Here is a 25934-nt window from a genome sequence, read left to right on the forward strand (position 1 = left end):
TGACATCGATCGGCTGGGGTTCCTCTAGCCAAGTAGACCTCACCCTTCCCAAGATGACGGCCTACCTATTCTGCATGGCATCAAGGGTACAACGAAGACTAAGGCGGCAAGAACAGATGACTTCCTGTTACGCTGGCCATTTTCATACCCCTTCCTTTTAACAGCCCTCCAAATACAGAAGCACATGTTGGGTCCAAGTGAAACCACCTCTGCTCCCAGCCCCCTGTGACTGAGCCCCTCACCACCCTGGAAGCTCCTCTCTGAGCCTTCAATGGTTCATCATACCCACCCGATAAGTGTTATGAGGGTAGGGCTTCAGGTCAATTTCCTGTGGGAAAAAAACAAGCCTGGCGGGACTTCCCCGGCGGTCCGGTGGTTATGACTCCACGCTTCCAATGCAGGGAGAGCGGGTTTGATCCCTGGTCGGGGAATTAAGACCCCACATGCCAGGTGGCGTGGCCAAAAAAAAAAAAGCCTGGAAGCACCCAAATAAAAGAACACACTCAAATCCAAGTTTGCTGGAATGCCACGTGCTACATCCCCCTCTTCACCATTTCAGCACCCCCAAACGTTACCCAAAGGAATTAAGACCACAGGCTAGGCAGAGAAGACAGTAAGCCCCCGTGCCTCAGCTCTCTGAAGAACCTTCGAGGCTGCAAGGGTAGGTAAGGCTGGACCCTTGTCAACAACCAACAACAGGGCAGATAATACAAATACAGGCTGCTTTGCAATAAACCTCTACCCACCCCCTCAAAGCTCAGCAGACTTCCAGCCTCAACCAAAGGAACCAGCCATTGGTTTAGCTGTAAGGATGAGAAATCAACCAATGCCCCCCTCCTCCTCCTCCTCCCAGCACCTACATCGTCTACAAAGGACAAGCCTACAGGCAGAGGGAAAAACCACAAACCAAGCAAAACCAGTTTCACCATCAATTTCTTGAAAAAATGGGTTTATTGATTTTTAAACTGCAAATAGTCGTTACAAAAAGTTTTTTTTTCTTTTAAATAAATTCACACAAAGAAAGAGAAATAGAAAGCGACGGTAGTGACCAGCAAGAGGAATAATAATTACATTCATCTTAATGTGTGTGTGCCAGTTCTGTTTGCATTAACATTGGAAAACTCCAAAACCTGGAATCCAGAACCTCAAATCTGCAATCGGAATGTCTAGAGATGGGCACGTGAAGTCAAAGGGTTTCTTTTTTTTTTTTTTCCCTTTTAGAAGCTATACATTAAAAGTTGTTTTCCTTCTGTACTGTCACAGAACTTTTACATACATTCTCAGTCCTAGTTGTGAAAGGCCAAAAGAGAAAGAAACTCAATTTGCAGTCCAACACAAAGGGGGGAAATTTCTAAAATAAATAATCCAACAGTTTTTTGCATTTTTTTAAATTAATTTTTCATTTTTTTAAAATAAAATAACCAAAAAAAGTGTAAAGTTACAAAAAATGTCGTTGAAGAATAATATATTAAAACTGTGGAAAAAAAGGAAAAAGACACGTCACAAAATTTTAAGATTAATATGAAGATCATAATTTAACATAAAAGAATATATTCTATGGATTTGTCATCCCGATAAATATGAACAAAATTAACAAAAAAAAGCATAGTTTGGCAATAAATACGTTTTGATAAGTTAAATAAGCTTTTTTATATTGATGTGCAGTGACAAGCAAAATTTTTGCTCTCCAATTTCTGAAGTTATATGAAGTTTAAAACCCAGGGAAAAAAGCATGGCGTGAGTGCTCTAAGGATAGACCTACGGTATTCTAGAGCAAAAACCATTAAAGCTACTTCTACAGGAAATCGTTTTACACAGATATTGTATGTGGAATGAATACCATTAACTGCTCACCCCTTACATGTTTTTTTTAAGCTTTACTCTCATTTTTTTGTTGTTTTTTCTTTTAAGATGTCACATACGAACTGGGGAACTTTAGCACCAAAATCAAGTCTCTCATAGTCCATCTAGCTTCCCCTTCCTCCCCACTTAAAACAAAAGAAAAAAAATTAAATCACAAAGTCCCACTTATGTCGCAATCTTCATCCGCTTTTGCAGTCTTCCTTCCTGCAGACCTACACGAACCCAGGCAAGATTAGTCAACAGAGGTTCAGGTCGGGAAGAAAAAGGTTTTGAATGTCAAGCTAGGTTTCCCCAAAAACCCAAGTCTGGCAACAACTCTCCCAAGGCGGGTGCGGGGGGTTACTGGGGAGAGGGGAGAAGGAAGTGTGTGGGAGACTGGAATCAGGAAAGGTGCAGTTGTGTTGCCAGTGGAGGGAGCTGCTGGTTCTAAGTCCCCCCCTCCCCCGCCGCCCCCCTTCCCCTCCCCCTCCCCCTGGGCAGAGGCTCCGGGGAGGCCCACGGGTGCCCTCTGGCGCTGAAGAGGTAATGTAGTCACAGTGACAAAGTTAGATCACAAGGCACTAAGTTGCTTCTGTAAACTGTTACTGCTTTTTCTTTTGTGATTTGGCACTTAAGGCTTAAGCTGGAAAAAAACGCATCTACTGACAAATATGGGACTTGTCTGTTATGCATGGTAAGTGGGCTATAAAATTGAGGTTGGGGGGGGGTTCTAGCCAGAAGAAGCTATTGACAAATTGACTTGTCCTTATGTTGGGGAGGAGGGGCGTTTAAAGAGGGGGGAGGGAGGGGGCATTCCAAGGTCCAGGGGGAAAGGGGTTGAGCTTAACCTTGTTAATGTACGGGTTTGTCAGGAATCGGATGGGTAGGGAGGGAAGGGTAGGGGATGTGGGTGCGGGTGCGGGGTCGGGGGTGGGGGGTGGATAGGCGGTGGGGGGGGGGTCCCTCCCTACCCTGGTTTAGTCATCTGAGATGGAAAGTCTGCTGAAAATGGGCAGGCGTCTTGAGTTGTCCAAAGTGGGGGAGTCTGAGCCACTGTGGCTGCTGCTGGAGCTGCTCAGGTAGCCCTCCTGGTCCGAGAGAGAATCCTGAGGGCTGGGGGGAGAGTCAAACATGTGAGGGGACTCAGACATGGGCCGAAAGAGGAAGGTGGTTGGGGAACCACCCCCCGGCAGCCCCATGCTAGGGGCAAAGAGGCTCGCCAGCTCCTGACTGGAGAAGGCGAAGGGGTTATTGGTGCCATCGGGCAGGGTGGGCGAGCCCAGGAGGTCATCGGCGCTCAGGATGGGGGGTGGGGTGATGGACGTGGGGCTGTCCAGCAGCCCGGTGGCAGCGGCGGTGGCAGCGGCACTGGGAAACCCAGCAAAGCTAAAGCTATGCTGGAGGCGGGGACGGTCAGCAGAGAGGTCCCGGGCCCCGGCCAGGGCACGGCGCTCCTCAGCGTTGTGGATGAAGTGGCAGCGGGGCCCATACGGGCAGAAGCCGATGGTGTGGAAGGTACGGCACAGCTCCGTCTTGTACTTGGGGTGGCGGGTCAGGCTTCGGAGCTCGTGGATGCCGTGCGCGAACTGGCACTTGTCGCCGTACTTACAGGCTCCGTTCTCCTCGAAGGGACGGCACAGCTCCGTCTTGTAGCGGCTGGAGTTGACCTGGCCGCTCCCCGGCTGCTTCTGGGTGGGCAGCAGCCGCTCGCCCCCTTCTGAGAAGGAGCGGTCTCGGAAGCGGCTGTCCCGAGAGCTCAGAGCTGGAGCTGGCTCGCCCTTGAGGCTGCTGAGGAGCTGGTTCTGGTGGAACTTGGAGCTGGGCAGGGTGACCGAGTGCCTCCGGGGGAAGCCCCCACCGGCAGGGGTGCCCACCGCCTTCCTGTCCAGCAGGCAGCCCCCGGCACTGGGAGTACTGTAGTTGAGCATCTTGTTACCCTGGAGGAGAGAGAGAGAAGAGAGACGGCGGTTAGTGACAAAGCCCATCCTCCAGGCCCAGAAGGGTACCCACTAAGGGCAGCCCCCTCCACGATCAGAAATGCTCCGTCTCAAAGGAACCCGCCATCCCCACCTCTGCCCTGGCAAACCCCTCGCCCTCTTTCTCCCATTCAACCAGCCAAGAGGGTTTACTCTGGCCCCAGGCATAAGAAGTCACAAAATTCCTGGCCTGTGTGAAAAAATTGTTTTACACATGCACCTACTCCACGCCGATCCCTGGAATGCACCCTCATATCCTGTCCCCAAAGCTACCACTTTCATCCATGAAATCCAACTTCTTCACCTCCCAAATAGATGCCTGCGTTGAAAATATCTCACACAACTCACAAACTCTCGTTTCCCACCCTCAGGAGACTATGAGCTAGGTCTCCTTTTAATCAGTCCCTGCCTAATTAACCGCCGCCCTCCCCCCAAACCTGGCCTAAGACTCTCAACTTCCTCCTTCAGAAGCATTCCATTCCTTTGGCAACAGATTTCCAGACTGCCTTTGCTTTACCTTGCTGATGGGAGGGGAGAGGGAGGGGCAGGAAGAGAAATCCCGGATTGGCAGGGGGGTGGGTTGGCAGGGAGAGGGATGTGATTCCCGAATACAAAACTCATTGCCCTGTGCTCCCAGAAGAGGTGCCTTCTACAGTGATCTCTCCCACCAGTCACTGCCCACCCCACCCCCTCCACTGGGAAGATGCCTTTGCAGTTAGTCTCCTGGCTGCAAGAGCACGCTTGGATAAGAGCGCCAGTGTTTAATCTTTAACGCAAAGCTGCAGGTGGGAAGGAAAAGGAAGGCACCAAATCCCCCCAGCCTCCTCCCAGTCAATAATGGATTTGGGGGGGGGGGGGGCAGAGGCACCAAAGGCAGGTCTCTGTTCCAATGGGACCCTATTCACCTGCCCAAACTGTACCCAAGATTTGGAAAGGGTGTGAGCAGGGGACCTGGGAGTTGGCTCCCAGCCCATGTGGGTGTCATTGTGCGATTTCTAAAGTTGGTCCCTTAGGATCAGCTGCGGGGGATCGGGAATCTGTAACAGCAACCACCCCACAGAGCGGATTACAGGAACCAAGTTGAGAGCCTGTTCCCAACAATGAGGTTCATTTAAAAAGTCCCGCGGGGGGAGGGAGCCAGAGAAAGAGAAATAGATCAAAGAGCGGGAGAGCCAGGAAGAGAAGGAAGAAGTGCCGGGAGAGTTCAGGCAGCCGCCAGGGCAACAGAAGTTTGGGAATGCGCAGGTAGGGAAGGAAGCTGAAATTCAAACTTTTTTGATGTTGCTCTTCAGCTCCAGGGTATCCCTGCACCCCAACCCTGCAGCCCTGGGGCCCTGGCAGCTGCACGGACTGGAGAAGCAAGCTGGGAAAAGAGAGCAACATGACCCGACGTGTTTAAAAGCAGGCAAAACACTTTAGCAATTAAAAGTAGCCTAGCAGCTTCTCTCTTTCAAATTGGGGAGAGGGGGCGAAAAAACTTGAACATCCACAGGCTTCTGTTATGTACGCTTAAACGGCACTCCTGGAATATTCCGGATTTAAAACTTGCTTTTTTCCACACCGGCTGGCAAGCTACACGGCTTGAGGGCCTCATTAAATCCTTCCTCGCCGAGACCCTTGAGCTCAGACCGGCATTTTGTAGTCGTGTCCCCCCATCCCCTCCATATCGAGGAGTCGCGGTCCCTCAGAAAACAGGTAAGCGGGTGAACCCGAGTCCCACTCTCACCCCAAAGATTGCAGCACGATCGGCTATAACAGAGGAAGCCTGGCTGAGCTGGGACGAACTGAAGTCCCATTGCAAACTCGTTTGGCAACATCCTTTGAACCACAACTCCTGGCCTTTTCTCGCAGATTCCCGGCCTCTCCAGAACAGAAGGGGAAATCTCCCAGCAAAACGTCATCCCGAGACTCACTTCCCCGAGGGACCCCCACCTCCCGACCCACAGTCCGGCAATGGGGCTGGAGAGACTCGAACCCCTCCCGGCAGCGGCGACACCCAGAGCGCGCACAGGGAAACCGAGCAGACTCGCGAAACCCGGCTCAAGAGCAGCACATTATGGACGAAAGAATCACCGAAAACTTGCCCCAATGCTAGTCAATGCCCCGCGTCCCCCAGGCAGCCCCACGCAAACTTCGCCCCTCAAAACTCTGGTCTCCGGATTCCCATGTAATCCCCGCCAGGAACTGTTGAAACTCAAAGGGTGGGGAGCAGAGAGTCAAATTCCTTCAAACTGAGGGGGGAAACTGGGGCGGAAAAAACAACCATCTCGCCTCTCCTCCTCTCCCCCCAGCGTTCCCAGACCTAAACTTTCGGGGGTTCTTTTAGAAGACAAAAGAAAAAAGAAAAAGACTTTGAAAAGCAAACGCTCCGCCCCACTTTACCTTGCATAAAACTTCGCTCAAGTCGAAGATGGTGGCAGACACGAGGGTGGTGGTCATCCTGGGCACTCGCACGGGGCAGGGACGAGGATCTGGTGTGCCGTGAAGGTCCCGGTGCGGGGAAGGCGCAGCCTCCGGCTCTCCGGTCTGGAGTCCCACACGCCTGCTCCCGGCGCCCCTCGCCTTTCTGACTCTCCCGGGCTGCGGCGCGCGAAGCCCAATTTATATAAGTTTCAGATTTGGTGGGCCGGAGGGGGAGGAGGAGCTTTAAACTTATTTAAATGAGGAAGAGGAGGAAAAAAAGTTGATTGACACTGAAGTTGAATCAGCCCTGCGGTCAAACTCTGGGAAAAAAAAAAAAAAAAGAAACTTTCGAAAGGAAGAAGGGGGAGGGGAGACGAGGAAAGAAGGCGAATTAAAAAAAAAAAAAAAACCACTGCGAGCCGCGCACAACTTTTTTTTTCTTAAAGAGGAAAAGTTTCGAGTCCGCTCGCTTGGCTACCCCGCGCTGCAGGCGCCCTTCTCTGGGGCCGCGCGCCCCACAGTGGGGGAGGGGCGCCCCCCCTTTTGTCAGCCTGCGAGCGCGGCTCTGTGACATCACTCATTCCACCCTCTTCGGGGTTCTGGTTGTTGTGTTGTTGTTTTTTTGTCGGGCAGAAAGGCGGGCTCGACTTTCTCTTTTTACAAGCGGGAGCAGAAACCACTCCTTAGCGCCGGGGCTGCAGTTCCCATCTTGAGCTGATCTCCCTTGAAACTTGTCCAAGTTGCCGCACAACTTAACTCTTTTCCCGAGTTCTTTTCCGCACTCGGCTCCCCTCGGCAAACCCCAAGGGGAGAGGAGATTGGAAATAAGGGGCGCACAAAGCGTTCAAGCCTAGGGTTTTGTTTTTTTCAGAGGCGAAGGTGGGGGTTGGGGGAGGAGGATTAGGGAGACTTTTCCCCCCCCCCCCAAGGAGGACCCGGCCTGGCGCGGGCGAGCACCAAGCGGTTTAGCGCGCTGCACGCGTCTCCACTCGCGCTCGTTTTGCAGCGGACACTCTCCGAGTGTGGGCAGGAGCAGGGGTGGGAGAGCGTCGCGAAAAAGACCACCGTCCGGGCGGATTGTTTGGGTGTTTGTTTAATTTTTACTGGAGTATAGTTGCCGGGTTGTTTTAACAGGCCTCCTTGTGGTATTTATTTCACGCATCAATCTTTAAATATTTTTGTAAAGAAAACCTAAATCCTCATGAACGCCCCTAATCCCCACCCCCCCAAAAAAAACACCCAGCAACGCACGATTTTCCCCGCGCGCTCCGAACCATGGACCGCGCCGAAACTTCCCCCACCAACACACACACGCACACGCACACCCCCTAGATGCCAGAACAATGAAAAAAAGTTACTTTGCTAAGAATGTAGGTAAAGAGATGGGGGCAGGCAACACTTTCAACTTACTGTTGCTTCTCCCCCGCCCGCACGGGAACGGAACATATGGCTTGTCACACTGCGCTGTTTTGGCGGGATGGGGGGAGGGAGGTGTGGGATCCTCGAAACCGAAAGGCCCTGAATTATCACTCTTTTGAAAACTGGAAAGAATATATTTATTTACTGTTAGGTTCGGATGCCCCTCCACCCACCCAAATAAAAAACTGTTAACGTGTCCCCCACCGCCCCCTCGGTCTCCGCCGGAGTGCTGGAGTCAAGACCGAGGTGGAAACCGCGGCGCTGCGTTTCTTTCCTGTTTCCCCGCGTGCCCGGCCGCCTCCTCGGCCCTCGCACGTTTCTTCCCAGCACTCGAGGCCGCCGGGTCTGTTAATGAAACCCTGTGCACTGAGTGGCTAAGAGCGGGTTCCATTGCGATGTAATTAGGTCACCCCATTATGAGCACGTTTCTTTGAAGAGGTCGGGGCGGGCCGAGCAGAGCGCTGGAGTCACACTCTCACCACCACCCCCCCACACATATTTTTACTGCATTTCTTATTTGTCAATAAATTTGGCCGGGCAAACCCGGAAACCAAACCTTCCAAATCACAACCGTTTTAGGAACCTGTTGTTTTTCACCTTCGCGAAACACACAGCTTTGGCTGCAGCCACAAACCTATGTGATCCCCAGTCCGGTCTGCTTTTATTTGTCCCCTCTGGCTTAAATTGATGGCCCCATTTTTAACCCGGCTGCTGCCCCTTGCTTTTCTTCTTTTGCTGTCCAGCTGCCTGTTGCTTCCCTCTCCCTGCTCCCATTTTTCAGCTTTTCTTGAAATCTGGCAAGCGCCAGAAGGAGAAATAACTTCCATCCACCTTAATTTAAATCATTCAAATGTAGGTTTCTTTCTTAAAGGGCTGTTTGCTCACTCCCTTCGCCGCCTCGAGAAGGAGGGGTTGGGGGAGCGGTTTTGTGCAGTTTCTTAGTGATGAGGTAATGAGTTCCAGATTTCAGGACAGAGTAGGGTGCGCGTTAAAACCACAAGGTTTGTCTGCGTCCCGATGTGAAGCTATTTCGGTTTTTTGATTCCCCCATTCCCCCAGCAAAAAAAAAGGCCCGTTGGTCTTTAACTCTGGAGGGTTCGCGAAGCTCTGCTGGGGGGACGAGGGAGGGGCGGAGAAGCAGGGGTGGAAAGCGAGGGGGAAGGGGTCCGGAGCGGGCTGGGCCCAGGGCGCGTCCCGACCCGCACCCGATGTCCCCCTCTCCGGGCGGCGCAGCTTTCCCCCCCGCGGTTGCGGGGCCGGCCAGGAGCACCTTGACGCGGCCTGGGCGCCCCAGTCTGGCTAAAGAGTCTTCCCCCCCCCCCCCACCCCCGGAAAGAGAACGCCGATTCCTCGAATTTCCTCCGTTTCCCAACTCCCGGAGGGCGCTCCCCTCCCCCGCTCCCAGGGGCGCGGGCTCCGCGGGCGGCGTCCAGCCTGGCCCGCTCGCTCCGGAGTTGTTTACCGGCCCCACCGACCGACCGGGTTTGTTCCAGCTCCCGGAGCCTGTCTCTATAATTAAACTCTTTTTTAAATTGTCGGGTTGCAACGTCATTTCAGGGACTTTCCAAGGGTGAGGGAGCCGGCCTCCTTAACCCTTCGCTGACCCGGCATCCGCGCCGCGGCGGACCGGGGAGCAGCGTCCCGCCGGGCCGAGGAGGGCCAGAGCCGGCCTGCCCCCGCCCGGACGTGCTCGGCAGGTGCCCGGTAGTGGCGGGAAAACCTACGAGCCACGACCCGGGCCGGAAGCCCGACGGGAGGCGTGCGCGGCCCTCCCCCGCCTCCTGCGCTCAGCCCTAGGGTTCCTCGCCCGCGCCGGGCCCGGAAAGGCCTCCCCTTCACCTGCACGGTCTCTTCCGAGCGGGAGGCGATAAGCCAGCCAGGTTCGCCGTCCCAGGCCCGACTTCCGGGCCCTCCCCGCTCGTGAGGAGACGGTCCCCTTGCGAGGAGGGTCTAACCAGGTATTTTTGGCTTGGGGTTGTTAGGTTTTGTGAAGGGGGAAAGTGAAAGCCCTCGGAATTAGGAAGCGCGATGGATGTATTCACCGGCCAGTTTGGGCGCACCTCGCGGCAGGTGAGGGTGTGGGGCGCTGGGCCACTGGCCCCTGGAGGGCCAGGCCTTGTCACCAACGCCCTCCAGGCACTCCTATCCCAGAGCCCCCTCCTGGCCCTGCCATTGTGGAGCCCTGCGATGTTGCGCTTCCTCCCCGCCTTCAGGTCATTTGCAAAAGAACCCAAATTCTTCGGATCGGACCCCACACTTCCCCCCACCCTCTGCTACACAAGACCCTGGGACAGCGGCAGGGTTCCTGAATTAGAAAGAGGGAGGAAGGGCCAAGCGCTGCTGGAGAGTTACCTGGTTCAGATTCAGGTGTAGTGCTTGTGGAATGCAGATTCCTCAGCCTGGACCCAGGCCCAGTGAATCAGATGCTCTGGGGTGGGGCCAGGAATCTGCATTCCTTGTATATTTCCTGCTCGTGACTCAGTCACCAAGGTTTGAGAATCAGTGGTCCAGGACTTTGAAGTTGGGCCGTTTTGGATCCAAATCTTGGCTCTGCCATTTTCTAGCTGTGTGACTTTTCAAGACACTGACCAAAGCCTCTAAAATAGGGATAATAATTCTGCCTAAAATTGGCCAGTAAAGTGCCTAGTCTCATGTCTAGCTGAGCCCTTGTATATGCCCAGCCATTGTATGTAAACTAAACCATTCTTGGGGCCTTATTAAACTATGAAACAAATTCTGGGTGTATTCACTTTGCAAAAGGATTCTTCAGTATAGAGGTCCATGAAATGGTCAACTGACAGCTTTGATCCGATCACTCTGTGACCCCAGACCCAGCTCTGGACAAGGCAAGCCCCGAGGCCTGGAAAGGGGGAGAGGGCACTGGCCCAGAGCCTGGGGAAGAGCAAGGTGAGTCAGGATGAGGTGATGGGGATCTGCTGCCCAACTGAAAAACACCTGATTGTTGTCACAAATATTTCTGAAAACTAGATCACTGGGGCCTGTTGATATCCAGTAAAAGCCAGACTCTTCTTTCTCTCAATATCCTCAAGCCCCTCATAGTGCTTAGTGGGCATGGCTCAGCTGCCAGTATCCTCCAAACCAGCCACAGGCTTCAAGAGAGGGCAGTTGACATCTACTGTAAATGCAGCTCTGCACAGTGTCAGGAACTTCTGGGGTACAGCTCAGGGAGCCCACCACCTCCTGCTAGGACTGAGAGTCCAGCCCCAGGGCTAGCACGGCCCTGGGGGCTCTCATTGCCTGGCAGTGAGATACCTAAACCCTCCTTAGGTCAATTGTTTTAACACTTTCCTGACAGAGATGTTCCACTATTCCATTAAGTTCCCAGGCGAGCCCACAGCTGCACCCCACCCCACCCTGCCTTCCTTGCCTGGGCCTGCCTAGAGACACAGGATAGCGCGTGAGCTTTGAGCCACCTAGACTTTGATGGGAAGCCCAACTCTGCCGGCTGGTTACCAGTTGCACAACCTCGAGCAAGTCACTTCACCTCTGGGATGGTCAGGAAGGTGAAGCCCTTTCCAGACAGTGCTTACCTCAGAGAGCCATTTGCCCCCAGCCACTCCAAGCTGCTAGCAGTTGCTGGTGGTTGCTGCACACCCCTCCCTGGGGCTTCCTTTTGCTGGGGCTTCAGGCAGCTCCCCAGCAGGCAAAATGCCTCTCTCCCAGTGGTGCCTTGCAGCCTGCAGCATTTTATGGAAATCACCTGTTTACTCCCCACTGGACTTTGAACTCCTCAGGGCCGGGGCTTCTATATTACCTGGAACTCATGAGTAGAACTGCGTAGGTGGTCAGTAAATTTTTTCGATTTGCACTGAACCCTTGCTGTTGAGCCCATTCGGACACATTGGTCACCGTGAATCTAGCAGCAGGAGTAGAAGAAGGAACTGGCAGAAGTTCCAGGGGTGGCAGGAAGGGAGGGCTTGGGCTCTGCAGGAAGGGGGGATGGCAGCCTTAACACTGGGATGTTCAGAGGGCCAGAGCTGGTAACTCAAGGAGGCTGGGCTTCCACAGTTCGCCCAGGGCATGTTCTGTGCAGCTGTTAAGAGGCACTGGAATGAGCACTGGTCTAGGAGTTAGGAATAGGATCCTGGAGCTATTCTGCCTCCAGTTCAGTGGGTCATTTCTCTAGTCTGGGCTTCAGTGTTCTGAGATACAGATGGAAAGGGTGGACTAGGCTGGTGGTGCTCAGACATCACTCTGAGCAGAATTATCTGGGGAGCTTTCAAAATGATGAAGATGCTAGGTGCCAGGCCCCACCCCACCTCCAAACATTCTGCTTCAGTTGGTCTGAGGTGAGGCCCAGCATTTGTATTTTCTAAGCTCCCTAGATGACTCTACTATGAAGCCAGAAGCACTGGATTTGGTTGTTTTAGAGCAGTGGTCCTCCACTGGGGGTGATTTGCACCCCAGTGAACATTTGGCAACGTCTAGAGACATTTTTGGCTGTCACAACTGGAGGAGAAAAGGTCACTGCTATTGGCATCTAGAAGGTAGAGACGGGGGAAGCTGCTAAACGTCCTGCAATGCAGAGGCCAAGCCCCCACACCCCCTCACCACTACAAAAAATTATCTGGCCCAAAATGTCAATAGGACCAAGACTGAGAAACCCTATTTGAGATGTTCTTTCCAAGATTCCTGTGTGCCCCCAAAACCCCCTCTTTTCGGCAGCCCAAGTAATTTTTTTTCAAAACCTGGATCTGATCTTGTATTACAATTGCCTAAAACCCTTTGCTACCCATCCCTTTTAGAATAAAAACCAAACCCTTAGTCTAGCGTAATCAGACTCTTTTACTGCTCCAGTCTTGACTATCATACCCCTTCCCCTCCCCACCACCATCTCTCCCACCCCTCCAAGGTACTCCCTGTGCTCTAGTCAGTTTCAGATGAAAATGAACCATCCTTCCTCCTGCCCCAGGGCCTTGACACATGCCATTTCTTCTATCTGATTGACCTTCCTTTGCCCCAAGTAAATTCTAAGTCATTCTTTAGTACCCAGCTCAAGCATCACTTCCTCAACCATTCTTGGCGCCCCTCCCCCCATCAAGGCAAGGTATCTGTCTTCTCTCTTCTGTCTTCATGGAATATTCATTTCCTTAGTTATTTCAATTTGTGAGTTGTTTTTTTTTTAACTATTTAACATACAGTAAAATTGACCTTTATTTGGTGTACAGTTCTATGAATTTAAACGTGTGAATAGATTTACGTAACCACCACTTCAATCAGGAAACAGAACACTTCCATCATTTTTTTTCCGCAAAAAAAAAAAAACTCCCTCACGCTCTCCCTTTGTGGTCAGACCCTCCCCATCCCTTACTCTGGCAAACCACTGATCTGTTCCCTATACTGTCATTTTGTCTTTTCCAGAATGCCATATAACTGGAATCATACAGTCTATATGAATTCACAGAGCATGATGCCTTTGAGATTTATCCATGCTGTTGCATGTATCAATAGTTCATTCCTTTTAATTGAGGAATAGTATTTCACTGTATGGGTATACCACCATTTGTTTATTCACCTGTTAAAGGTCACTGGATTAGTTCCTGTTTTTGGCCATTGTGAATAGAGCTGCAGTAAACACTTGTGTATAGATTTTTGTGTGAACGTAAGTTCTTATTAAATAAGTAGGAGTGGGATTGCTCGGTCATATGCTAAGTGTATGTTAAGGTTTATTTTTTTTTAAACTGCCAAACCTTATTTGAGAGTGGATATACCATTTTGCATCTCCCACAACTATATATGAGAGTCTCCAGTTGCTCTGAATCCTTAGCAGCACTTATAATTGTCAATATTTTTTCTTTTATCCACTCTAACAGGTGTGTAGTGGTATCTCATTGTGGTTTTCATTTGCATTTGTCTAACAGGTAATGATATTGAACAACTTTTCATGTGCTTATTTGCCACCTGTATGTCCTCTTTGGTTAAATGTCTGTTCAAGTCTTTTGCCCACTTTTTAATTGGGTTGCTTGTTTTCTTACTGTTGAGTATTGAGAGTTCTTTATATATTCTGGATACAGGCTCTTGTTGAATAAGTGGTTTGCAAATATTTTCTCCAGTCTGTACCTTATCTTCTCGTTCTCGGAACAAAGTATCTTTCACAGAGCAAAAGTTTTTAAATTTTGATGAGGTCTAACTTATCAGTTTTATCTATTATGCATCATGCTTTTGGTGACACATCTAAGGACTCCTTGCCTAACCTTAGGTCATTAAGATTTTCTATAGTTTTATGTTAGATCCATTTGGAGTTAGTTTTTATATAACATGGTTTAGGTTGAAGTTAAATTTTTCTTGCCTATGCAAGTCTAATCCCAACACTGTTTATTGAAAAGAGTACCATTTTTCTATTGAATTGCTTTTGTACCTATCCAAAATTCAGTTGGCCACATTTGTATGAGTCTCTTTATTCTCTTCTGTTGATCTGTGTGTCCATTCCTTCGCCAATACCACACTGTCTTGATTATCATAATTTTACAGTAAGTCTTAAAATCAGGTGGTATAATTCCTCCAACTTTATTCTTAATTTTCAAAATTGTTTTAGCTATTCTAGTTCTTTTGCCTTTTCATATAAATTTCAGATTCAGCTTGTCTATAACCACAAAAAAATCCTACTGGGATTTTTATTGGAATTGCATTAAGTCCATAGATCAATTCAGGAAGAAGTACATATTTACTTCTTTACTATTGTGTCTTTTAATCCGTGAACATGATATGTCTATTTATTTAGGTCTTCTCTGATTTCTTTAATTAGTGCTTTGTAGTGTTTAGCACACAGATCTTATATACATTTTGTTAGATTTATACCTAATATTTCCCTTTTTTTTTGGAACTAGAGTTGGGCCTTGAACAATGCAGGGGTTAGGGGCACCAACCTTCCTCACAGTCAAAAATCCACGTATAACTTATAGTTGGCTCTCTGGAATATGAGCAGTTCCTCATATCCATGGTTCTGCATCTGCAGAGTCAACCAACCTTGGATCACATAGTACTGTAGTATTTACTACTGAAAAAGATAAGTGGACCTGTGCAGTTCAAACCAGTGTTGTTCAAGGGCCAACTGTATTGTAATTTTTTATTTCAGTTTTCAATTTCTCATTACTTGTTTATAGAAATACAGTTGATTTTTGTGTATTGACCTTGCATCCTGTGATCTTACAAAAGTCACTTTAGTTTTAAGAAGGTTTTTTTTGGTAGATTCCTTGAGTTTTGGTTTTTTATTTTTTTAATATAGAAAATCATGTTGTCTGTGAATAGGAATAGTTTGACTTCTTCCTTTCCAGTCATATGCATTATATTTCTTTTCTTGCCCTATTGCCCTGTCTAGGACTTCCCCTATGATGTTGAATAGGTGTGGTGAGATTGGACACGCTCACCTTGACCCCGATCCTAAGGGAAAGCATTCGATCTTTCACTATTAAGTACGATATTAGTTGCCGGTTTTTTGTAGTCATCTTACTTTTCGACATCTCTCTTCCCCCCAGCATGTCTGCTCCAGGAGCAGGCTCTTCCTGCTCTCAACTCGACCGGCACAGTGCCTAGCACACAGTAGGCCCTAAATAAGTAATTCTCTACTTCGGCAACTTAGCCAGCAATAACCACTGTCCTGTGACAGACAACAGAGGGGACTGGCTGAACACACACAGACATCGCAAAGAATAATGTTACAATAAATATCCCAACGGGTCCAACTAGGCAGTGGCCCCATCGAGTTGACTATTTTAAGCTGTACAGCATCTGTAGATCGGCTTTCTAGCAAGCCATACTGTGTCAAAGCATTTATCTATGAGGAATAGATGACTGCTGTACGATAATTATTTTAGATCAAGAGCATTCCATTCTCAAAGGGAATTTAAACAAAAAGCTCTCAGCTCTGAAAAACAGGGGCTTTCAGGGTAAAGAGTCCCACTGCTCTGAAATCTTAGGCCCTCAGACGGGTGGGGTTGTTTCGCTAAATTTATTTCAGCCGCTTATAGAAACAGAAGGGGGAAGCGGGGGGCGGCTGCTTGCACACCAGCCCTGGCTCTGGAGTATTAATATCTGCCGGGTCAGACTTTTATTTGGGTTTTCTTTTACCTTTTGGGGGTGGGGAGGCAGGCAGCAACAGGAATATCTCCCAGCAGCACGTCTCTGAGCTGTGGTTTCCTACCTTCCTCTCTATACATTCCCTGGCAGGCCAGACCCAGCACACCCCTCCCCTGCCTCACCTTGGGATGGCCCTCTACCCACTGAGTACCAAGCACTGGGCCAGGCCTTTTACTTTTTGACAGCAGCTTTCCTCCCAGGCCCAGAAAGAGTCTGAGCTCAGAGAGAGACAGACAGACTGAATCTACGTGTCTACTTTCTCGCACAAGTATGAGTGTAGGGAGAGACTAGGGCCTCTGTCCCAGGTCCCCATCAGGACCGCCCCTCCACCCATTTGCACCCCCAGTGGCTCCGCTACCTGGTGAAATCCAGGCCTTTTTATCCCTGTCTTCCTTCTCCTCAGGCTCCCCAAGCACCAAACACACATGCCTCATAGTACCCGATACCTGAACACTGTCTTCTGTCACAACCCCCCAACACAGAAAAAGGAGTTAAATGACACCGCCCTGTTGCTTTTTAAAACCTGTCCCTGCACTGCATTTAGAATTATCTATGGGGCACAGGTTAATTACCTCCCACAGACATGGGGGAAACTGAGGCACGGGAGAGGAGGCGGCAGCAGGTGACCTGCACCCACTGCAGGTTAGGTGAGACTAGTGTCCACCAGCTGGCCCCTGGAGGTTCCACGGAACCCGAAAGCACCAGAGAAAGGCAGGGCCCTGTGTCTGGGAGCTCACGGCTACGCGGCTGCAGCTGTCTTGAGGGCAGGAAGAGGAAACACACACAAGGAAGCTAAAAAATCTGCTGGGCTTAAGACTTGAATAATTACATGAGAATATGGGGAAGCACCTCACACAGTGCCAGGCCGGTGGGAACCCAACAAATGGCAGCTTGATTCTTTGGCAAACTCCCACTTCCTGGGTCACCAAGTTAGGTGGGGAAAGAGGCACCTGTCCTCTCTACTCCCCAGCCCCCGGGTAGGTTGGTGGGAGGGAGGATGGCCTGGGGTGGGAGGTGGGGAGAAGCCCAATATGAAGATTCTCCAGCTCTAAACCAGGGGATCTGCTTCAGCGAGGATCAAGGGTATAGCACTTACTTGTAAACTGTAAAGTGCCTGCAGGTACACTAAGTTCCTGTTTTGTCCTAGCACCAGCCAGCTTGCTTTGAAATTATCCTCCAGCCCTATCCAGCAAAACCCAGCCCAGAGAGGCGCAGACCCCGCCCTCAGGAGCTGTCCCCGTGAGAAGCAGGACCCACCCTCCCCGCCAGAGCAGGGACCAGACAACTCTCGGAGGGGCGCCACACAGGCAGCCAGCAGAGGAGAGCATGGGTCTTTGCCACAACCCTGTGACCTCTTTAGAGTTGAGTTTCTCCCGCCAACTGCACCCTCCACCCCAGAGGGGGACCACGGGCCCCCAAACCAGGGCCTGCCCTTGTCTGACCAAAGGCAACCAGATCTGCTGCAGCTGTTCAGTAAGAGAACAAGCTCTCCCAGAGACCAGCGAAGCAGCTGGAGAAAGATTCCTGCCAGCCCGGGGGTGTAAATATTTATACAACGTGGTGCGTGGGAAGGGGGAAGGCAGAGAGAGGTGGCAGGAACGAGGCGGCACTGAGACCGCAGATTGAAGGAGCGTGTGCTTTGGGCTCAGGTGGGAAGGGCAAGAGGCTGCCGGATCCTAATCCCCACCTAAATTCCTACATCAAAGAGGCCGGGTCCTCGCCCCCAGCCCTCCTCTAGAATTGAAGGGAGAACTTAGAAGAAAATTCATCATCTATCCCCTCATCATCCCTCCTGTCTAGGTTGGCCCTCTGTGTAGGGAAGGAGGGAGGCTCTGCCTTGATAAACCAATTCTGCGGGGCCCAGGAATCAGGGCCTGGGGGCTCCTGGGGCTATGGTTCTAGGGTCTTGAGGGATGCTAGACCCAAGAGTTGGACTCTAGGACTGGAGGCTTAGAAAACATAAGGAAATGATAAGCAAAATATAAAATAAGCAAAGATTTCTCTCAAGCTTTGATATAATCAACAGTCTTTTCTAAAGTGGCCCCGGAGATTGTGCATTGATGAAGGAGGAGGAATGGATGGGACCCGGCAAGGGAGCAAGGTGTGGAGAAGGCGAGGGGGCACTTCCAGAGAAGCACGTGGCCACCATCACCACAGGGCCTAGGCGAAGGCAGCGCAGCCCGGTGGGCGTCCACCTGGCGCTCTTGGGCCCCTCCACCCCAGGGTGCAACTCAGCTGCAGCTGTGCCCCTGGCGGAGCAGTGACACATCCACCCCTCAGCTGGGCCCGCTGAGGACTCAGCCAGCACCCAATGGCATTGACGGCCCAGGGTGGGAAGCCAGCCTGGGCCAGGGAGGACAGCCAGATGGACTCCAGTTGATTTGCCTCAGACAGCTGGGCAGCAGGGCCAGGCCGCTCCCACCGCCTCCCACGCCACTCCAGACAAGGAGGGGTGCGGCTGCAACTTCTAGGATTTCTCTGCCACCGCACCCATCAAGAAGTGCCACCTGCTTCTATCGGTACCAGACCTGACCCTCAGGGCCTCCCACAGATGGGGTTTGTGTTGCTCCCAGTGGCCAAGAGCCTTTAAGACACCTCGCAGCTATCAGCCTCTTCTTGCATTCTTCCTGGGCCCTCAAAACGCCCACTGGCCAGGGGTGGGGGGCTGTCGGGAAGGAAGGACCTTCCACTGGAAAACTGCCTCAGTCTCCCCAGCAGACAGCTCCAGATGCCCAGGCTGGCTTCGGCCAGAGACCGAGGGTCAAAGGATCCCCAGACTTCCCCCAGAGGCAGCCCCCAGGCTGCAAGGCCTCCCACCTGCAGCACAGAGCTTGGCAAGTGATACATTCCCCATGGGGCACCTCCCCTGAGCCTCAGCCTTTCTGGGTGGAACCTGATGAGTCCTCCACCTGTCCACCGAGAAGGGCTGATTCCATCGCCTCCCTGAGCAGTGGGGCCCAGGCCCACACACCGTGGAGGAAACACCATCTGCCCCCAACCTTCAGCCCAGGCCTGGCAGACGACGTCAAGCCGCACAGAGGGAGAGCAGCACTGCCCCAGCCCACTCTCCAGAAGGAAGCCCCTCTTCCAAGGACCCCGGGGCTGGGGGAGAATCTGCAGACACTCAGGTCCTCTTCTGCCACCGTGGCTCTGCCTGCCGGCTGTGGCCTGCTTCTTGCCAGCACTGCTTAAACAGATGAACAAGAATTAAAAGCCTGTGTGGCCCGAGGAAAGCTTTAGGGGACAGAACTGAAGCCGAAGGAAAAGGAACAAGAACAACAACAACAAAAAACGATAAGAAATGGGAGAGGAGGGAAATTCAGGAAACAGACAGAATAAACCATCCGGGAATCCAGATGTAGAACAAGGAAAGCCAAAAGAAAAGAAAAATTATGCTAAGAAGGCAGAGTGGGGTGGGAAGGAGAATTGAGAATGAAAAAGAAGAGGGGGTAAGATATGAATACTCTGAAAAAAAAAGAACGTGAAAGCAAACAACACCAGAAAAAAATTAAAAATAGAGACCCAGGAGAGAAAAAGAGGCAGCAATGGATTTAAAACAACTGCTTTGACCCTCAACCAACCACAGTCAGGAATGTTCTGAGCCTTACTGCTTTTTGTGGATTTCAGACTCCTCCAAACACTGAGCAAGGACAGTCCTAGAAAAGCAAGCTTTCCTTCTTGCCCTTGTTTTTCCTACAATTCGCCCAATTCACCCCCACCATTGGTCTTTTGCAGAGTGAGGGCTGATCTTCCTGGGGCAAGGCCAAAAACCAGTCTAGTTCACTGCAGAACCTGGTGGCTTCCATCATGCTGTCTCTGGAGGGCGCCCTGGAGAATCTGAGCAGAAGCGTTAGGTGTGATGGAGCTGGGTCATCAGTTCTGCATCTTCCAGGGAGCTCTCAGAGGACCAGGGCTAACCCAATCCACAGACCCACGGCTCCTGGAACAAGAGGGGTTCATGGAAGATTGGTATACCCAACTCTAGGCAAAACTAGAGGAGTCCCAGCAAATGCAACTTTTGGAAACAATGCTGACGATCTAAATTCATCTCCAGACATTCTGAAGGGGACCTAATGATAGCCACAGTTTTCTCACTGCCATGGTGGGCAAACAACTTCTGGAGGTTTGCCTTCACTGCCTAGTGTCCATAAACCCCATGAACACTTACAGAAGACACTGGTTCCTCTCCTTTTGCCTGTCTGGCCTCTTGATTCTGCCTTCTGTTGCTTCTCTTTCTTCTGTGACTCCGCCAATGCCTCTCTCCTCTGTGTCTGCTTTGGTTTTTCCATTTCCCTTAATGAATCAAACCCACCTCTACCTACTCTTCCATTTCTCTAGGGCAGCAGGAGTTGGGAGAAAGCTGAAACAAACCAAGGCAAAATCAAGAAGTAAAGGAGGGCTTCCCTGGTGGCGCAGTGGTTGGGAATCTGCCTGCCAATGCAGGGGACACGGGTTCGAGCCCTGGTCTGGGAAGATCCCACATGCCACGGAGCAACTAGGCCCGTGAGCCACAACTACTGAGCCTGCGCGTCTGGAGCCTGTGCTCCGCAACAAGAGAGGCCACGACAGTGAGAGGCCCGCGCACCGCGATGAAGAGTGGCCCCCGCTTGCCGCAACTAGAGAAAGCCCTCGCACAGAAACGAAGACCCAACACAGCCATTAAAAAAAAAAAAAAAAAAAGAAGTAAAGGAAGTAAAATGCGAGTGAATTTATATAGTTTAGCACCCAGCTTTTGTGCCCCGGCTGTCCGCGGTGGGTGAGGCAAGCTCCCCATGGACAAGGGTTGAGCCTCACCAGGCCACCTAAGACGGCTCCTCCAAAGTTCAACCAAGGGAAGCCACACGGGCTGAACTCTGATTGACTGAGGCAAAAAAACTGTGCCCACACCAGCCCTTCTCCCTTGAGAATTCTTAAGTACCTGCCCCTGATTCTGTACATTCCGAAAGTCACGTTTTTCCAAGTATCAACAACTGAGAGATGTGACAAAATGTACAGAAGGGATAATATCTAGGTTGTGGCCTTAGATACTCAACCCTGTTTCTTCCCATCCCTCCTAACCTTCAAACCCGTCACAGTCATGTAATCTATGACTCAAACTATTATTTAACCATAAAAAAAGACAAAGCAGGAAATTAGAGGCTGAATGACCTAAAATGTATTCCATTCAACTGAGCTAATCTTCTAATAAGGGTGTGTATGATAATAAGTAATGCCATATCTGTTCTGGAAGATGGGAATGTTGCAGGGAAAAGTGCATGGCGACTGCAGCTCCTAACTTGTCGAGATTTGTCCTCAAGAGGGTAAGTGCCTGGTCCTAGGCCAAGTTGCCTAGCATTTTGCTAAACAAATCTTAAAGTCTGAGAACCAGTGTGCTGCAATGGAGAGCACCCGATGTTGAGTGACCCCCTTCAAATCCTAGCACTGCCCCTTCCTAGGCCAGCAAGGCACTTACCTGCCCTCCCCTAGTCTTGTCTGTTGTGAAATGGCAGTGACAGCAATACCCATCTCCTGGGGCTGCCGTGAGGACAGATGAGCAAAGCACTTGGCATGAGTGAGCAGCTCACTCCCTGAACCACCCCGTCAACTGTTGCTGTATGTTAAGCAGCAAATTGGCAAAACCAAGACGGCTGGAGGCCCCACAAAGTGGGGCTCCACGGAGTCACTGGAAAAGAGTCAAGTATCCCAAGCAAGAGAGAGAAGAGGGTCCCCTAGGAGGCCCAGGCAGCTGGCGGGTGGAGCACGGCACGGAAAGCCAAGGACAGCCACTCAAACCGTGGGTGGGAGGACACAGGGGGCTGCTCTCCAGTCCTTCCGCATTAGCGCAACGTGCTGCATCCCCACCCTCCCTGTGTTCAACCTTACGTGAGACTCCGCTCACACTGACGTGGCCCCCACTATGTGCACGGCCCTGGCCAAGCGGAGGGCTGTAGCAGGGGGTGAGCTTAAAAATGATCGCCGGCCTCAGAGAATTAGTAACTGGCCATTTTTGCCCAGATTCAGAAATCTGTCCTTGTAGGAGCTATTGTAAGGATACGACCAAACACTGAGAAATTCTTATTTCATGGCCGATTTTTTTTTTAAGTAGAAAGGCAAAGAGTTCAAAAAATGTTCTGGAAATGTGAACAGCAAATGAATCTTGGTAATATTTAGGTAGTATTATTAACTTTTAGGTGAAATAAGAACAATGTGGGGGGCTTCACTGGTGGCGCAGTGGTTGAGATTCTGCCTGCCAATGCAGGAGACACGGGTTCGAGCCCTGGTCTGGGAAGATCCCACATGCCGCGGACCAACTGGACCCGTGAGCCACAACTACGGAGCCTGTGCTCCGCAACAAGAGAGGCCGCGACGGTGACAGGCCCGCGCACAGCGATGAAGAGTGGCCCCCGCTCGCCGCAACTAGAGAAAGCCCTCACACAGAAACGAAGACCCAACACAGCCAAAAATAAATAAATAAATAAATAAATTTATAAAAACAAAAAAAAGAACAATGTGGGTAAGTATAATGAGTTCTTTTTTTTTAGAGATACATACTGAAATACTGATAGATGAAGTGATATGACCTGACACATTGGAATTACTTTAAAATTATATGGGACGTGGGGAGGCAGATGGTGATGTAAATGGACAAACTTGGCCGAGTTGGTGATGTTGGTGACGGGTATGTCTCCTTCTGTATATGTTTGAAGTTTTGCATAATGTTTTAAGTTCATAAAAGCTGAAAAAAAAATGTTAACTCAGGGATTCTCCTCTTACTGGTTCTTGCAACACGATATTTACTTCCCAAGGACATGTGCTCTTGGACAAGAGATAAGGCTGTGGGGAGACCTGCCAGGAGCTGGGAAGGGCTGGAGAACAGACAGGGAGACCACCACTCCGGGATCAGGAAAGTGCCCCAAACCCTCCGCCTCGCACATGCTGAGGACCAAGAATGCAGTCCTGCCCCTCAGGGCCTCCCAGGCCGAGAAAAAACATTCAGAGGGACTATTGTCCATTTGCACTGCTTTTGAACTCAGTGAAAATTATTTAATTGGTTTCAATGTATTTTAAACCACAATGAACTTTTTTTTTTTCTAGCAGACAGCCACTATAGCAGAGTAGGCAGCTATTCTAACCTCACTTTCTTCAACTGGTAAAGTGGGGAGAATCACACGTACCCCATTTCCCAGAGTGTGAGGTAAATGAGATTAATGGTCCTAAAGTGCCCTAGCACTGGAAGCACTGATAAAGGCCGGGTCTGATTTGAGGGGTGTTTGGCAAATGTCGACCAGACCACGGTGGAGCCACCCCAGCTTGGGCGCTCTGTTTGATATGTAGATGCTTCACTTAAACATCTAAATTAAATACGAGTCAAGGTACACATTCTCTGAGACCTCTTTGGGCCAGGCAACCTGCTGAGTGTCGGCCCCTTTGGGTATCACAAAGAAGCCACTGCTGTCCCCTTCCCTCCCCAGAGGAGCCACCCCTGCTCTGGGAAGAACAGGGATGAAGCTCCCAGAGTTTTCTCTCTAGATGAAGAATGAGTCAGAAAATGAGGAATAGGGGGCTTCCCTGGTGGCGCAGTGGTTGAGAATCTGCCTGCCAATGCAGGGGACACGGGTTCGAGCCCTGGTCTGGGAGGATCCCACATGCCGCGGGGCAACTAGGCCCGTGAGCCACAACTACTGAGCCTGCACGTCTGGAGCCTGTGCTCCGCAACAAGAGAGGCCGCGATAGTGAGAGTCCCGCGCACCGCGATGAAGAGTGGCCCCCGCTTGCCGCAGCTAGAGAAAAGCCCTCGCACAGAAACGAAGACCCAGCACAGCCATAAATAAATAAAATTAAAAAAAATAATAAAGCAAATAATTAAAAAAAAAAAAAAAAAAGAAAATGAGGAATAGGGCACTGCCTAGTCTGGGCTGTGGCTTTGAATGGAGAAATGCATCCTAAGAAAGCAGATCTTCAGCAGCTCAGCTCACTCCCAAACATGGGGGCAAGGGGTCTGGGGCGCACAGACACACAGACAGCAGGCCCTGTGCTCAGCAGCACCCCGACAGGGAGCTTCTGGAGCTCTAAGCAGCTGAGCGGGCAGGACAGCCTCTAGACACCAGGGGGCAGCACAACACACCCTCCAGGGGTCCGAGGGACCCACCAAAGGTGACCTGGCAACAGACAGCTTCCAAGACAAATCTCAGTAGCCAGGGCATGCAGAGGGAAGAATCCCAGAGAGGCAGATGGCCCACACCGCCAGTTCAGAAGTCTTTGCCAGTTGCCCCAGGCAACTGGTGAGTGGCTTCCTGCAAGACCAGCTTCAGCCAGAAGAGGGTGTTTGTGACTTCAGGTGAGGGACCCACAAGCTACAGGGCTGGCAGGGACGAGGGAGATAGTAAAAGCAGAAGGTAGACTGGTGGCTGAGAGAACGGCCACGCCAAGTCTTTGGATCCTTGCTCTAGAACCTCCTGCCAAGCGGATGAAAGGTGTGTCCCATCCTAACTTGCTCCACATTCTTTCATTCCACTGTCCACTGGACCCCACCACATGTTCTCTGTGCCTTCACCCCAGAAACAAATAGAAAGGAAGAGAGCCCAAGACAAAGTTCGAAAGTTCTCGAAAGGTCCTTGGGCTTTGGGATCTTTGAAATGCATTCACAGGATTATTCTAAGCTCTCAGAAAGCCCCCTGGCTCCAGAGAAGAGAGCAGTCTCTGTTGTGAGACCTTTGGAGCTACAATGCCTGGGTTCAAATCCCAGCTCTGCAATAATGGGCAAGGTACTTAACCCTCTGTGCCTCAGTTTCCTGCTCTGTAAAAAGAGGATAACAGGGCTTCCCTGGTGGCGCAGTGGTTGAGAATCTGCCTGCCAATGCAGGGGACACAGTTCAAGCCCTGGTCTGGGAAGATCCCACATGCCGCGGAGCAACTAAGCCCGTGCGCCACAACTACTGAGCCTGCACTCTAGAGCCCGTGAGCCACAACTGCTGAGCCCGCATGCCACAACTACTGAAGCCCACGCGCCTAGAGCCTGTGCTCCGCAACAAGAGAAGCCACCCCAACGAGAAGCCCGTGCACTGCAGCGAAGAGTAGCCCCCGCTCGCCACAAGAGAAAGCGCGCGCTCAGCAACTAAAACCCCACGCAGCCAAAAATAAATAAATAAATATTTTTAAAAAGAGGGTAACAATGACTCTCTAGGATCACTGCTTACAACAATGGCTGGTTACAATATGGGAAGGCATTTGAAGAGAGCGTGAAGTCCTCATAGAAAGCAGCTCAGAGACGTGCATAGTACTGCTCTCAGCACAGGCCAAAAGCCCCAAAGGTCTGTGCTTCTTTCCATCAGAACTCAGTTCAAGGAGACCACCAGGCTGTGGAGGCTGCCTGGAGCACAGGCCCTGCGTCTGGAGTGGGAATGGGTTTAGCTAGTGTTTCCCTGGGGCAGTGGAGAGGTAAGCAGGTACCCAGCGCAGCCCTCCTGTGCCCACTTTGGGTTTTGTGCAGGACAAGCAGAAGACATCACTCAAATCTAAGCTGGGCTTGTTAAACTCCTCAGCCAGAGGCTGAGAGGCAGGCTGGCCGCCCTGTGCGGACTGGGGAGAGCCAGCCTTGCAGAGGCGAGGCCTGCACCAGAAGGTATGAGGAGCCTGCCGGCCTCAGAGCAGGGCTGGGCTTCCCCGGGATGCAGAGGGATGGGGAGGAAAGAGTTAAGTCGACTCTGGGCTCTGCAAGCTATAAACAGTGAGCCAAGAGAGGGAGGGAGCTGACACAGGATGTGGCCAGGGCTGAGCTGTCTGATTATTAACTTCACTTTTATTTGGAGGGGGATTCAGATTCTCTGTTTTACTTCCCATCAAGGAAGTGAAAGCCCAGGTCTCGGAGGGGCCTGGTTTCAAATTGTTTTGTCACAGCTCATTTATTTTTCCTCTTAAATAAATAAACAAAACCACCTCTTTGTTTTCCCCTTAATGAGCGTTCAGCAAATCATCTGCGGGTGAGGCATGAAAGGAGTTTTCTGGAGTCCTTCATGAGGCACTTTGGCTTTTTCTTTTAAAAGGAAAAAGAAAGGATTCTTCCTTTAGCTTCCACCTTCTCCAAGACTCTCAAGGCACTTTGTTTTCTGCTTCATCCTGAGATCTCAGCCTGAAATCATGACCTCAAGCCCAGCCAGATGCATAGACCTTCCTTTGCTGGTCCTTGGGGTCTGCCCTGCTGCCTGCCATCCCATGTCA

At 50.9% G+C, this 25934-nt stretch overlaps 1 protein-coding gene across 1 annotated transcript; it reads right to left on the minus strand.

The window, feature by feature from the left end:
- Nucleotides 1-932: 932 nt before the first annotated feature.
- Nucleotides 933-6400, minus strand: ZFP36L1 (ZFP36 ring finger protein like 1). The gene is made up of 2 exons (XM_059914495.1): nucleotides 6201-6400; nucleotides 933-3779 (listed from the first exon to the last, which is right to left on the minus strand). The coding sequence occupies exons 1-2, from the start codon at nucleotides 6255-6257 to the stop codon at nucleotides 2820-2822; spliced, it is 1017 nt and encodes a 338-aa protein (XP_059770478.1). The 5' UTR covers nucleotides 6258-6400; the 3' UTR covers nucleotides 933-2819.
- Between the last annotated feature and the right edge of the window lie 19534 nt (nucleotides 6401-25934).

This window comes from Balaenoptera ricei, chromosome 2, assembly GCF_028023285.1.
Source record: "Balaenoptera ricei isolate mBalRic1 chromosome 2, mBalRic1.hap2, whole genome shotgun sequence".
Classification (NCBI taxonomy): Eukaryota; Metazoa; Chordata; class Mammalia; order Artiodactyla; family Balaenopteridae; genus Balaenoptera; species Balaenoptera ricei.